The 15,256-nt window shown below is 34.3% G+C and overlaps 1 protein-coding gene across 8 annotated transcripts in view; it reads left to right on the forward strand.

The window, feature by feature from the left end:
• Window positions 1-673: 673 nt before the first annotated feature.
• The window catches only part of LOC104252008 (sodium channel protein type 2 subunit alpha), a 54,976-nt gene continuing 40,393 nt past the window's right edge, over window positions 674-15,256 (forward strand). For 4 of the 8 annotated variants that reach the window (XM_059820776.1, XM_059820778.1, XM_059820780.1 and 1 more), the window contains exons 1-8: window positions 674-940; window positions 4,008-4,126; window positions 6,667-6,756; window positions 8,481-8,609; window positions 9,284-9,375; window positions 10,286-10,558; window positions 13,713-13,776; window positions 14,346-14,487. In XM_059820776.1, the coding sequence (XP_059676759.1) occupies window positions 674-940; window positions 4,008-4,126; window positions 6,667-6,756; window positions 8,481-8,609; window positions 9,284-9,375; window positions 10,286-10,558; window positions 13,713-13,776; window positions 14,346-14,487 (1,176 nt within the window). Of the gene's footprint in view, window positions 941-4,007; window positions 4,135-6,665; window positions 6,757-8,480; window positions 8,610-9,096; window positions 9,189-9,283; window positions 9,376-10,285; window positions 10,559-13,712; window positions 13,777-14,345; window positions 14,488-15,256 lie in introns of all 8 variants that reach the window. The other 4 variants (XM_059820777.1, XM_059820779.1, XM_059820782.1 and 1 more) reach the window with 2 other exon arrangements.

Here is a 15,256-nt window from a genome sequence, read left to right on the forward strand (position 1 = left end):
TGGCAGCTCTGCGAAGGCAGCATATTTGTACCCGAAGAGTACTTTCGACTGATCCCTCTAGCCTTACATGGCAGTGGTGGATTCTAGGAGTCATTTCTGGTCCTTCTAGCTAGAGGGAGGGTTGGTCCAAGGTGCAGCTTTCAGGATAATGAGGAGGTGAATTGTCTGGAGTCAACACTCCTCAACACCAAACCAGAAACACTTCAGAACTGTTGATTCCTCGCACTGAATGTGGTGGAAAATATCTCCTACTTTATTCACTGGAATGGATAGCATTACCCTTGATAAAGGCAAGAAGGTGCTATTATATTGTACCTGACATTTTTTTATGCAGTCTATAGAATTGGCAATCTATTGCCATAAGCACTAAGTGAATTTTAACTAAATGCTTTAAGAATTGATACCTTCAAGACAACTCTAAGAGGCCAGCTGCAAAGGAAAATGGTTTGTCTTGAAATAAATACAAATGAAAAAATCCATTTCACAGCAGCTTCCTCTTGGATGATCATTACTGAATTTAACAAGATGTCCCACAGAAAATTCTCTGAAGGTATATTCCTTTACATTGTTTGTAGCTATTTGTGTTGCTCTAATTTTTTTCTGTGTTTCTTATATTTTTAGCATTTTTTTATGAGAGAGGCTAAACAGTAATTAAGAGGTGCAGGATGAAAAGATGGCACAATCAGTGCTGGTACCACCAGGACCTGACAGCTTCCGCTATTTCACAAGAGAATCACTTGCAGCTATTGAGCAGCGTGTCAATGAAGAAAAAGCTAAAAAATCCAAACAAGAACGCAAAGATGATGATGATGAAGATGGCCCAAAGCCAAATAGCGACTTGGAGGCAGGAAAGACACTGCCATTTATTTATGGCGACATACCTCCAGGAATGGTGTCTGAGCCCTTGGAAGACCTGGACCCATATTATATCAATAAAAAAGTGAGTGTGTTTCATATTTCTATCAGACTTTAAGAAGATTAAAATACAAGGAACCCTCTCACAGACATAGTATTTCCAGTATTTTGGACCCGGTCTTTACATATAATATATTCCCCAAGCAGCTGATTTCATCGTATTTAAGTTTATTTTAATATAACTAGTATTTTACTAAAATTTGTAACTTCCAGTGTTTTACGCACAGGAGAATTGAAGAAATAGTACAGGGGTTATCTTTAGAATTATTGTTTTATTAATTGCTGTATTATAGATGTGAAATGAGCAGATCTTCACTATGAAACCCATCTCAAAGGTAGCTAGACACCTTCTCAGTATTTTTCTTCACTGTCACGTGGAAAGCCTAGGTTACATTCTCTTGTTGCTGGGAAGGATAGGGAAGTATGTAAAGGTAATTTCTCAAGATACGACAAAGACCTTCCTCTTCCATTTTGTACTCTATAGAGGCATCATATATCCGACTTAGATAATCTGGCTGAAAAATTTTCATGTCCAGATTTATATTGTTCTATGATTGTTATCTAAGATGAGGTGTTTAAAAGAGGGAAATAAATAAAGAGGAGGTAAGAATTTCTCTTGGAGTGTTGACAGAATGTTATGTAATTTTTAAAATATTTTATAGATATGTTAATTTTTTATAAAATAAAACCACATATTTTCTTTTTGTTTAAAGTAACAACAACTGTTGTAGCCAAGCACAAAAGTGCTGAACTTCAGACTTTTGACCAGATGGCCTTGGGTTTCCTCCAGAATTCCAGTCCCTTAGATTTTGGCATCATATGTATTGCACCATCATTATTCTACCAGTAAAGAAGAAATTACTGTTATTTTTTTTATTTTTGTGTCTTCGTAAGATTTTTCTTGTGCTTTCTTTTCTTTCCTGTGGAGATTAGCTAGTGAATAAAAACAAGTGAATTTAAAAAAAACCATGAAAGCAGAAAACCTGCTTCAAATAAAGGAAGAAAAACCCCAAGAATTGTTCGGAGTCAAACTTGAACTAAGTAGAAAAATACAAATGAAGATATTTCCTGCAAGAATTAGGGGTATGCCTCATCACTAATATGTTGAAACAATAACAATACAAGCGTACCATTGTAAACTAAACAGAGAGAACAGCTTTAAAAAAAATCAGCGGTACCTTAAATGTTCATTGCAGAATTTCCAAAACTCAATTCATGCTATGGAGAATCGTGAGTCAAATTTGAAAACAAGGTTTTCAATTAAATATCATGTTCTGCTCCCTTTACTCAAGTGATTTACACTGTTGAAGTCTGGAAGTAAGGCAAATGGAATTTGGGTCAAAGTGCTGATCCCTTTCCTTCCTTCTTTCCCATTTCTGCAGGAGTAAATAGCTAAATACAGTGCTGGAAATCCTAGAGTTAGCACACCTATTATCATGCTTTGGAAACTAGAAAAGTAATTCTGCAATTAACTGTGGATGTGAAGTAAAATCCTGCTGAATTGCTTGTTCCTGATTGAGAAATGCATAGCAGTTGTCGTGATCTTTTCCAAAAGCATAGTGTTTTCTGGTGGGAGATATATGTGCGTTGCAATTATAATTTCTCTTATTATTTTTCCTGGTGTTCTTTGCATATCTTTGAACATCCTTGTTTAGGTCAGACTCCATTTTAATTTTTTAATATGTCTTGATGAGTCAGCATCACACAAATGATGCTTCATCAGAGGTTTTGTCAGAATAAAGGGAGCAGAAAACATTTGAAAAACTCTAATTTGAGGGCAAATTTTCTTGCACTCCAGGAAGAATAGTAATAGAGTTGAAAAGCAATGGTAGCAAAGATAGTACATTACAGACCAATCCTTTCTGCTCTACAACAAAGGACTGAAGTATGGCTTGAGAGTCAATGGGTATCTGGGAACGCAAATACATTCAGTTTGGAAGAGCTGAAATTTATGATTTCAGGCAGGGGGAGGCATTGTGTTCTCAGGATTCCAGCTGCTGTATTTGGCACACCTGCTCAGAAAGTAGAGCGTAATCTTTACAAATGCTGCCCTCTGATTCCAGCTGAGGCAGATCATGGCTACTGGCAGTGCTCCAGGTTTGCATGGCTTACATTCCCTTTGGGCTTTTTAGGGCTGCCACAATGCTAGCTAGATCCACTTACCTTCCATGAGCATGAACTTTCACCCATGTGTAGACAGAAGAGATGATAGAAATAGATAGGAATTTCCCCAAATGCATGGAAATCTAAATATTTTAAAACCTTACGGCATGTTAAATAAAGGCTGTATTCTTCTTTATTTCCCATGTTTTAAGAAAACTATTACATTTATAAATGCTCTTTTTTAATGTTGGCAATATGCATAAGTTACTGCTGAAACTGTGGAGAGACTGAAAATACATGGATTATTGAATTCTGTATTAGGTAAAAGTAAAGCATGACATAAGAAAAACAGACAGATTTGCAGGTATGAAACTCTCACAAGAAATAGTTAAAAACAGAAGCAATGTGTTATTGTTTTCTTAAAGTACAGCAAAACCTATCCAGTACATTAGTGTTATGTTGAAAAACTGCTTATGGAACACTCTCAATTTCCTTATTTTCTTGAAGATCACTCTTGAAATTTAGATCACTTTGTAGTACTGTTGTCATAGAACTTTGAGGTGATAATTAATGCTGGTTATTTGATTCAGGGAATGTTGAAGTTTTAATGGCTCTCATTCTTTTTTTGAAGTTACATACCTCAGTGTATATAAGGTACAAAAAGTATACTAATTATTCAAATATTATGTATATTTGTAACTTATATACCTGTTTTTGATTTCTAGCTAGCAATATCAGGATTATTTATGATTTCTAAATAAACTTATTCAAATGTTCTCATGTAATTATATTTATAGTAATTTGGCTGGACTCTACTATGTGTGAACTGGACAAGGGGATTGTGATTCTGGGAGAGGTGTAAATGGAAGAAGAATTTGACTAAATATGATTAATGATGAAATGAAAATTATTCTGGGTTTCAACTTGTAACTTGTTTGTAACTTGGTATCTTTTAAATGCTATTTTTCATTCTGTGTTTCTTTTTCCAGACCTTTATAGTATTGAATAAAGGGAAGGCAATATTCCGATTCAGTGCCACCTCTGCCCTGTACATGTTAACTCCTTTCAACCCTCTTAGAAAAATAGCTATTAAGATTTTGGTACATTCATATCCTTTTCAAGCTGTTAGTCTAAAACTGTAGTGAATGAGATGTTACTTAGTATTTAAATCATTGTCTGGCACATGTCACAGGATCAATATGATCTATGGTGCTTTGTCCCTCTTCTCTCTACTATTTCTGTCTTCTGTTCTTTTTCGTATTCCCTTTTTACATTTGTGTTCATTGCTGGATCTTAATATAGTAATGTCAGAAGCCAGACGACGAGTCATCATCCTTTGCAATTTCTTCCTGTGTCTTTTTTCTTCCCCCACATATTTTTTCCCTTCCCTCTTATTTCTCCTATAATCATCACATCTTTTTTCATCTTTTCCCCTCCACCACATTGTTCATAAACTGCAAGTATATTGCTCAAAATACTTTCAGTTCTTCACTGACACTTTGTGTTAAAAATCAAATCTTTGATCCCAGGTTTGTGCTTGCATGAATATTTAGTGAAAATATGGTTTCATTATTCCTTTTCATTTTCTGATTCAGATCACAATTGTAGAAGGATAGGTTGATAAAACAGCTTAGGTTTCTTTTTTTATATACATTCTCAGTCCTATATGTATCTTACCTGTCTATTTTATTTCTTGATCATTATTGCATTATGCACTTGTAATCCTGTAGATATTTTAATTTCAGTCTTCAAGTAGGTCATCAGATTTCCACATTGCAGATAGAGATTTGCAAAGCTAAATGATCATACTGACTTACCTATTATTTTGTCTTTTTCAGTGTTTTGATAGCTGACTATAGTAGGCATCCCACTGGTCTGATACGAGCAATGAGGGCATTGACTTCAGCAAGTCTGCTTACTTAAGGAACAAGTACAAATGTTTGCACACTTACATTTTACAAGAGTCTAACATAAGCACACTGAAAACAGTTTTGTGTAGCATTACATACAGTGATCCTAAGGTCATGTAGAATAAATCTTGAAAGGATTTTTAAAAATCTTGTTATAATGGAAGTCTGATAATTACAATGGTTGTTATGTGTTGGATGTTGTCAATGGCTAGCCTACAAATGACTTCAGAATCAATCATGACACTACGTAGCCTGTTTTGTATTTGCTTGCTACAGGTACCACTACAAATAATTATTTGTCAATTATATGACACTCCTTAGCATGTTATAGAGCATTATTCAATTACATGGAATAATGGAAGATCATGGGACTGAGATGCTGGTGAGGAGCTAGAGTCACCAAAGTCAGAATGTTAAAAAAACTTTTAAACTTGTGGGAAGGTATATTCTAGTTATTTCTCCACTGATGAAAGAATAATGTGGATTTGCAACTCTGAGAGGACATCTCATCAAAAAGGATTTTGAAAGCCTATGTTAAATACAGGCTTGTGAAACACTCTTATAAGACATTATTTTTTATGGGTTTTAAAATACCTTTCTTTCTCTTCTGCTCTGTTCATACATGAATTATATAGTGAGAAGCTAGATTCTGAGTAAAGGATTTGAAATATATATACTGAGCAGAAAACCTGAAGAATTGTTGAGTGTAATGCCACAGCTGTTTGACAGTTCAGAAGGCAGAGGTATTTCTGTTGCTTGAAGTTTTTTTTCATTAATGTAGGCATGCAAAGAAAACCTCGTGAGGGGAACCTCACAGTAATTCCCACCCCATTATACTCGGATTTCTATCTTGGAGCACTGTATGAACCTGCATTTTAGTTGCAGAAGCTAAAGCTCTTCTCAAAAGCGAGGTTTGTCCTCTTTCTAGTTTTAGGTGATGGTGCCATCATGTGGACATTTTGTGCATCATCTGTGTGGTTTTCATTTTGGTGTTTGTATTTTCATTTCTAAGAACATCATCAGTCCTGAGCGTGAAAGGTTGTAGATCCAGAGCAGTTCTGTTAAAATCAATTAAGTTATCTATGACTTGGACCTGTTCTGGAATTATTTTTAGATTTCTTTTTGTGAGAATATAATGTGCCTTCCCTTCCACCAACATTTATATTACAAAAGCTGTATATAAAGCAAACAGTAATAAAATAATATTCTCCCTAAAATTTCCCTATGTGCTCTCCTACTATGTGGTAACTAGATTTCAATATATATATTACAATGATAAGCAAAAATGTTGGTACATGCCAAATTTTATGGTGAAACATAAAAGAAGAAAAGTGAAGAAAATGTATTTTTCGCTGTTTTGTATGCATGAAGTAGATCAGGTTTGTCTAGATCATCCAAAACAAATGCTTTCTGTGTTATTCCATTCAATTAGAAGCTACTACTTCAAACTTTCACATTTTTATTTAAAAGAAAAAATCATCTAAGGTTCTCTTAAAATTAAGGGTTTGGGTTTTTTTAATATCTTTCAGATTTCCTGATTTTTAGTATGTGGTTGTTCTCTTTTAGCTATAAAGCAGTGATTATGGAAGCTTTAACATATTCAGGGCTTTTTCCTGAGTGTTAACAGAGCAGTGGAGGGATAAATAGCTTCTCATAGTGGAAATCTGCCAAAGTAGCGTGTTATTTGATACTCTTTTTATGAGATTTTCTGGCTTACATTCCTTAACTCTTAACCTACATTATTCAGCATGCTTATCATGTGCACTATTTTGACCAACTGTGTATTTATGACCATGAGTAACCCTCCAGACTGGACAAAGAATGTAGAGTAAGTTAAATGGATTTTCTTTGAATAATATTCAGTAATCTGAAATAAACTGCTGTAAATTATTTTTTATTGGGATGGCATCCACTGGCAGCAGCTACCTTGTTGGCATATCCTTTCAACAGCTATTCTGATGCTAGTTTCTTCTGTGTAGTATTAAATACATATATTTTACAACACTCCCCTCATTACAAGTTTGCAGTACTAGACGGACATGTAAAAATCTAGTCTTATGACCACGCAAAAAAGTGGATTATAAATATTTTCCACTGCATTCTATGTTACGTCTGTGCAAGAATAAGGGGAAATACACTCTTCTATCTCTATTGCAATAACCATTACAGATAAAGGGATCATCTAATGGATGGCTATGTTCACCGTAGTGCAGCTTTCCTTTACCAAAGACAATATAACAATGGAAAGCTTGTATGAAAAATAAGCTATTAAAAAAGTGTTGAAGTGATTGGCTATTCTTCTCGTAGGAAGAGAAGAGGTCCAATCTGATGTCAACTATGTGGTGCCAATATACAATTGGTACATACTTTGTGATATTTCCAAGGCTGTAGACTGTAGTGTGAAACACTGCTCTTCATGGTGCTTCATTTTTGCAATAAGAGTTTATGCTTCTGCTTCTTCTTCATTCCTAACTGCTTTGGATGATATGTACCTGTTTAATCTTCAGTAATCAAAAGTTAAAGCATAGGGCTATTAAAGTTAGTGGGGGCATTCTCATTTTGAGTTCAATATGAACATATATGTATTCAGGATGTCTAGCATATAGTAAATATTTATAAGTAAAGATAGCTGCCTTGAATATTTCTTCATGTCATTATCTTGTGCCATTTAGATATACAAGAGAAGTCCTTCTCATCTGTTGAGTAAAGTTTTGCAGGGAAGAAATTTTTGGTTTAGTAACTGAACTGAAAAAAATCACATTGGAAAATTGGTTTCAGGTTGGCTCAAGTCTGAAAACCTTTCAAGCCTTTTAAGCAATTTAATTTGAATTCTTTTCCATTAAAGATACAAATGAAACTAAATTTCAAGATGACATCCTTTGGAGTTAGAAAATTGAAATTACTCACAATGCCAGAATTAAATACTTTTACTTTTTACATTTCTACCACATTTTTAGTCAAAATGAGTAGTCAAATTCTATTGGCATTTGTAAATATTTTTGGTTGTTCTTGCACAGGATCTTGCATCTGAAAACACTCATTTCATTCCGGTACTATGCCTGTCTTGCTGAAGGTGAAGCACTGGATACACTTTGTAACAAAGTCCATGAGGGCTGATAAGGGTTGGCACACTGCCAGCTCATGGTACTGAGCAACATTTTAGCATAAAAATAACAGTGAGGAAAGAGATTTTTAGTCTGGAAGCAACTTCTGAAATCCTAACATAATCCACACGTGTTTGGTTATAACATGGTTTCAGATTGGACATAAACATGCACCAATGAAGTAACGAGGAACTTTGCAACTATCTCGGTATTGATTATAGAATTTGAACTTAAGCTATTGGTTGTTATTTAGTCTTTTAATCATAAATTGATTTCTCCTTCTTCCTTATGGTATAAATTCTGCAGGTGTTTAAAGTTGGTTGTAACTTCCATTAAATTCTTATGCTGCTTAAAGAAAAGAAGATGAGAATAAAGCAACTAGAGAGCATAATGTGTAATCATAACATGTATGTATTTCTATAAACTCTGTCTTGCATATTTTCCTCAGATACACATTCACTGGAATTTATACCTTTGAGTCACTTATTAAGATTCTTGCAAGGGGCTTCTGTTTAGAAGATTTTACATTTCTTCGAGACCCATGGAATTGGCTAGATTTCACTGTCATTACATTTGCGTAAGTCTTCTATTTTATTTTTTTTTTAAATCTTTTTGGTGGCATGAAATTAGTGACTAAAAATTGCCTCATATTTTGTCAGCCAGAACATTTGGAGCCTGGACTTCCTGCGGTTTCAATATGTTTCTTCTACCTCTTTTACACATTTTAGTATTTCTAACTAAGCATGTGCTGCAGAGGCCAGCATGGTGTGCCAGCCTGTTAGGATTGTGAATGTCATCAGCCTGAACTGTTCATATCCTGTCTCCTTTCTGCATACCAGAATTAAAGGAATCCTTTTGACTTCCTGCTATAAGCTGACCAAATTAGGTTTCAAACATCTAGTCAATGTGGTTTATTTTGATGAAACTTAATTTAATTTTATGGTCAGAAGCATATTTATAACACAGGCAAAATACAGTGAACGGTGAAGAGGTCTTGATCAAAGACCCAAGCAAATAGGATAAAGTCTGCCTCAATTCTGAGTAACTGTGATTTAATTCTACAGGTATGTAACAGAATTTGTAAACCTAGGCAATGTTTCAGCTCTTCGAACTTTCAGAGTATTGAGAGCTTTGAAAACTATTTCTGTAATCCCAGGTAAGAAGTAACTGTGTAAGGTGTTAGGCCCCTCATAACTCCAATTGTTATTTGTGTGCTGTCATTGTGTTTGTGTGTGAACTCCCCTATTACAGATATGTGACAGAGTTTGTGGACCTGGGCAATGTCTCAGCGTTGAGAACATTCAGAGTTCTCCGAGCTTTGAAAACAATATCAGTCATTCCAGGTGAGAGCAAGGTTAAACACCGAGGCTGACTTTTGTTCCACAAAGGCTGTATTCACATTTTTAAAGCATACGCCTTGTTTGCTACACATTGTTAACAAAATAAAAAAGCAGGAATCAAGACATGTAATTTTATTTAAATTTATTCTTGCTTTTCTTATATTAGTTGTATTTTCTTTTCAAAAAAATCAGCCTTTGAGTTTAACAAATTCTTGCATGAGATATTTGCAGTAAACAGCCTATGTGATTTGCATCTTATGACATCAAGCTTTCCTTTACATGTTTTAAGTATAAGTTAATTTTAAGCTTTCAGACTGATGCAAATTTTATCATTTATTGCAGGCACTTGATATAGCAACGTAATTCAGTTTTAAGTCATGTATAAAAAATTAAACTCTGAAGGATAGCATGGGCCATGCATGGGGTATTGTTTTAAAGATGTCGTTCTTCTCCAAACCATCACCCTTCTTATATTGTAAGAAGATTATTATGAAGATATAATTCCAATATGCACTTATAATGTCTTTATAATGGGTTTACTAATGCAGATACTTTTGAAAAGGTTTATATAAGAAAGGTTTGGGCAAGAAGCATCAGCAAAAGCAAACGATGCTTTTCTATGTAGGATTGAGATGTAGCATGAATAATAAAATCACTTGTTTTGGCAGAAACAATATGTTTGGTATTGTCTACTTTTTATTTCTGTACACTATAAAATAAGCATAAACTTACAGCTTTTCATTCATCTTCACAAGTAATAAGGCTTTTCATGAAAATTATTATATCACAAATATTAGACTCATTTAATTGCCATTTTGCATGAAATCTTTATCTTGTCAGGAAAACTCACATGATTTTTTTTGTGTGTTTAGTATCTGTTTAGCATTGTAATAAAAGTCTTTTCTCTTTGCAGGCCTAAAGACTATCGTGGGAGCCCTAATTCAGTCTGTGAAGAAGCTCTCAGATGTTATGATCCTGACTGTGTTTTGTCTGAGTGTATTTGCACTAATAGGACTGCAGCTGTTCATGGGCAACTTGAGGAATAAATGCCTGCAGTGGCCTCCAGACAATTCTACTTTTGAAACAACTGTTATTTCCTACTTTAATAGCTCTATAGGTGAAAATGGTACATTTATTAATACAACAATGACAACATTTAACTGGGATGAGTACATCGAAGACAGAAGTAAGAGTTAATTATATCATCTACTGCATTGATTTTTCTGGAATTTTTTAAACAGATAAAAAATCATCAGTATCTTTCCATTGCAATTAAGATGGTGTAATCTGGCCAAGAGACATAAAAGCACTCATTTTGTGTAGTAAATAAAAGAACAGTCATAATGTTGTTTAACATACTCATAATATTGTACTTGGTACCAAAATATCTTTTTACCTTTTAATGAATATGACTTTTAGAGTAAATCCACATTGCAGCACAAAGCGGAAATTTCCGTGCTAGCTTCAAGCCTCCTGAAATAGTGTGACAGTCCTAATATGGGATCTGAAATCATGTAATGTCACTACTGTTTTAACAAAAATTATTTTAAAATTCAGATAGAACTACTCTGAACATACCTATACTATATTGCTATTCTGTCTTTCACAATGGTAAATAGCTTCAGTCTCTCTTATTTATCTATTCAGTCTCTCCTATTTTAGTGTATTTAGGGTTTTAACTTTGTAATTAGGCATAATCCTAGTTTCTTTATAAAGTCTGTATAAATGCTGTAACTGATGCCTGTATCACTGAAAGTTAGGAAACCTCTGTTTAAGAGCTAAATGCTTTTGGATCCAAATCTCATTGCCTTATAATCTTTTAATGTACTTACCATCTCAGCATGCTTGTAGTATCATAGAAATTTCATCTTGGAGAAGATTTTGGATGATAGCCTATTCTTAAAAACATCTGAAAAACAGATTCCATTCCATTCCCCTTTAGCCGCTTCTGGCACTGCATCACACAAATAGAAAGTTTTTTCTAAATATCTGACCTAAATTTTCCTAATTTTGGATTGAATATATTACTACTTCTCCTGTGGACTTAGAAATACGATAATTGTAGACTACTTTATATTACTCTTTATGATATTTTAAAACTGTTACCTTCTTTATTTCTTGTCTCTTCTAAACCAAGCAAGCCTATTTTCTGGTTTGCATTTTCTATACTTATTTTCAGATTTTTTTTCTTTTTTGGACCCTTTCCAATTAGTCTGGGATTTTCATTTTCCTTTTCTGTTGTGGGTTTGTTGTTTTTTTTTTTAATGAGATGCTAAAATCTGGTACTGACTCCTCTAATAAAGGTGCAAATTAGAAGTAATTACTTCATGTGCCATATATGGAACACTCCTATTAACACATCTCAAAATTACATCATTTTTATATCAGCACTGTATTGTTGATTCACAGTCAACTTGCGGTTCATGACAGTCACTGCATCTTTTTGTACAGCAGTGGCTGTGGCCAGATCCTGTCTATTTTGCATTTATGTATTTCATTTTGCCTTGTCAACTGTAGCATTTTCCATTTGCCTCTGTTGAAATAAATCCAATTGCTTTTTAGACCAGCTTTTTCTAAATTTCAATCATCTCTCCTAGCTTGATGTCTTCAGAATACTTGATGCATTTTTTCTATTATTTCATGTCTTGAGTTGGTAATGAAGCTTGTTATGAAAAGCCTGTATAGCACAGATCCCTGGAGGATCTTCAGAAAGATGCCCTTACGAATTGACATAGGGCCACTGGCAACTGCTCTCTGAGAATCTTTTTTCAAGTATTTTGTGATGATTCCAGCTAGAACAGATCTCCTTTATTTGCTTATGAAAGTGTCATGTAGGACTTGTACCCATGACTGTTGTCCTGTTATTGAGTTGGCAGGAGACAGGAATAGTTTTAGATATGGCATGGTTTTTATAAACTCATATTGACTATTTTTGTTACTTTATCATTATCATCTTTGTGTTGCAAAATTTATTATTTAAATGTTTTCCAAAATAGTGGGCTGAGAGTTGAGTTGACTGGATAGTTTAACTGGATCCTCTGCTAAGCAGAGTAGGATCTGTGCCACATAAGAATGTGAATTAGGCCCACAGACAATTTTGAAAATCCAGCTTGGTGCCTACCTGCATCTTTAAACTTTTTAAGCTTTTTAAGTAGGTGTTAGATCTCTCATGGGGCATGACTATGTGGGCACTGGAATGTCTGAAAATCCACTGTTTATATATCTGATATCTGAGAATAGATTGCAGATGCAGAAATAACGCACATAATCTTTCTCTCTCTTTCTCTTTAAAATAAGCAGATTTTGCGCTGTCTTTATTGTATACTGGTGGTAACAGAGTAGAAGCAGTCAATAAGAACTGGTTGCAATTCCCTGCTTGTCTCTTTAGCATTAGCCCTCGGTTAGTTCATGCCAGCTAAGCTAGTCTATGCCAGTTGGCAGTGAATCTCAAGGAACAATCTGCTTCCTGGGAACAGCCAGAACATACCTAATTTTGGCAACTTTAGCTTAATATGCCACCTGACCTAAAAATCTCCACTAGAGATTCCCATTTTACCATAAGAATCCCAAACTAGGAATTGATGGCAAATTGGTTTTCCCTTTCTGCCTCAAAGCAGAACAAAGAAAAGAAAAGAATGTGCCAGTGGTTTTTAAGACTTCCATCTCTTTAAATTATCTTTTATTTCATTTTAATAGTTAGCCTGTTAAACAAAATACATATAGATTCTTCAAGTACATTCCTCTGCTATAGAATTTGGCGTAGTAATTTTTTGTAATGTACAATAAAAGCTTGGTTTCTCCTTCAGCTGCTCAAGTTAAGATCCAGTTAGTAATCTCTTGTGCATGTTGTGTTGTGTTTTCATGCTGCAAAAATTTCAGTACTTCTGCAAGTAATATTTGGATGAAATAGTATGTAATGAATAATTATAAATGAATAACACTAAATGGTATATATCAAAATGTATGAACAAAGGCAGGGAATTGCCCGCATCCTTTGTCTTGTTTTCCTGGTATTTGTTCACTCATTTGCTGACATACACAATTTGGTAATCCACCCATTGTATCTTACTCATTTGGGTAGGTTACTGAGAATTAGCTGTACAACTACCTTCCTATTTTCTAAAGAAAAGGCAACTTCAAGACTCTATAGAAAGTCATTTTCCTGTCAAAACAGTATTTTCCATGTTTTTTAATTCCTAATCATTATATATTGCACTTAAACTGTTTGTTAGCTCTGCTGATTTTTTTAAAGTGTTGAAGTCTGCATCACTGCTCAGTTTCCCTTAGGTATAAATGATGTCTTTCTCATCACCTTTTTCATTTATTTTTTTTAAAAATAGATCATTTCTACTTCTTGGAAGGACAAAATGATGCTCTGTTGTGTGGCAATAGCTCAGATGCAGGGTAAGAAAACGGTCATGATTTTTCATTATGCATCAAGAAAAAATAATTAGCTACTTAGAATAGCTCAGGTGGTCAACTTTAGTATCAACTGTACTGTAGAGTTGCAAATTACTGATGTTTTGCAATTGAAGCTATACCTAAATATAACCATCTATGTGATTTGAGTTTACACAGGCACTTTCTTCAGCATCTTAGGCTAATTTTTTTAAAGGTAACAAATGAATGCTATGTGCATAAATGTTGCTGCCAGCTTGCTGACAACTGTTTATCATCAGCCGTGTTAGTTGACATTCTTCTCTTGTCCTGATGAAGATGTGTTGATATGACAAATTGTGGGGAAGGGTAGATTACTATTAGTTATATTATTAAAGCATTGAAATATCATTAGGAAATTGAATTAAAAATTGAAAACCAATAAGACATATATTTTTATCTTAGGCATGTAGAATAAAATTTTACTTGTTCATAATTTTATTAGCAACTGGTACTCCTGAACAATTTTGTGATTTACTATATCATATCGTAATTTAGAGTAGTTGTTAAAAATAGCATTTCCTCTTCTTTTGTAGTCAATGTCCAGAAGGATATATATGTGTGAAAGCTGGTAGAAACCCCAACTATGGCTACACAAGTTTTGATACATTCAGTTGGGCATTCTTGTCACTGTTTCGATTGATGACTCAGGACTTTTGGGAGAATCTTTACCAGCTGGTGAGGACTTATTAAAATAAACAGCACCATCACCAATACCATTACTACATAGTACTTGCACAGTTATTTTCATTCACATGTCCCTAAGGCCTTTGGGGCAGAAATCATCTTTTATTTCATATATAAGCTGTCTAAAACAATAGAGGCCTTGTTCATGATTTAGGTTCCCATGTGCTACTTAAATACACAATAAGAAATAGCTGTTGTTTTATGAAGGTGGTTAAGTATTGTTTCTTTTCACACATGAGTAAATGAACTTAAATTGTTAAAGCTTCTTACCCAAATATTCTGTAAATAGATGCTAGTTAAATTGATTTGCAGTCTAGTACAAATATGTTGTCTTTGAAAAGGCTGCATCTTGTCCCTGAACTGCAGATATCCTTAACCTGAAGGACAGCGATTTTGTGCAGCATGACATTTTGTATACTGCACTGTCATTGTGGCATCATAGTTTAGGACTGATGAGACAAGAAGGTAAGATGGCCCCGCTACTGCTAGATTTAAAGCCTATAATATAGACTCATAATGGGGGCAGCAGCTGCTACTAGAGATTATCATTGGTAGAAGTTCTGAAGTATTCAAGCTACAGAATCTTATTTACCTTAACCATAGTAGACACAAAACTTGGATTTTTGCACAGGTAGCCAGGTTATAATACTATTTGTATATGGAAAAAGTGACTAAATAATCTTGTGCTAACACAAAGCAATCTTATAATGTGTTTCTACATTATAACACAGATGCTATCATATTACGCAACAGTATTTAA

The sequence above is a fragment of the Gavia stellata genome, chromosome 8 (assembly GCF_030936135.1).
Source record: "Gavia stellata isolate bGavSte3 chromosome 8, bGavSte3.hap2, whole genome shotgun sequence".
Taxonomy (NCBI): Eukaryota; Metazoa; Chordata; class Aves; order Gaviiformes; family Gaviidae; genus Gavia; species Gavia stellata.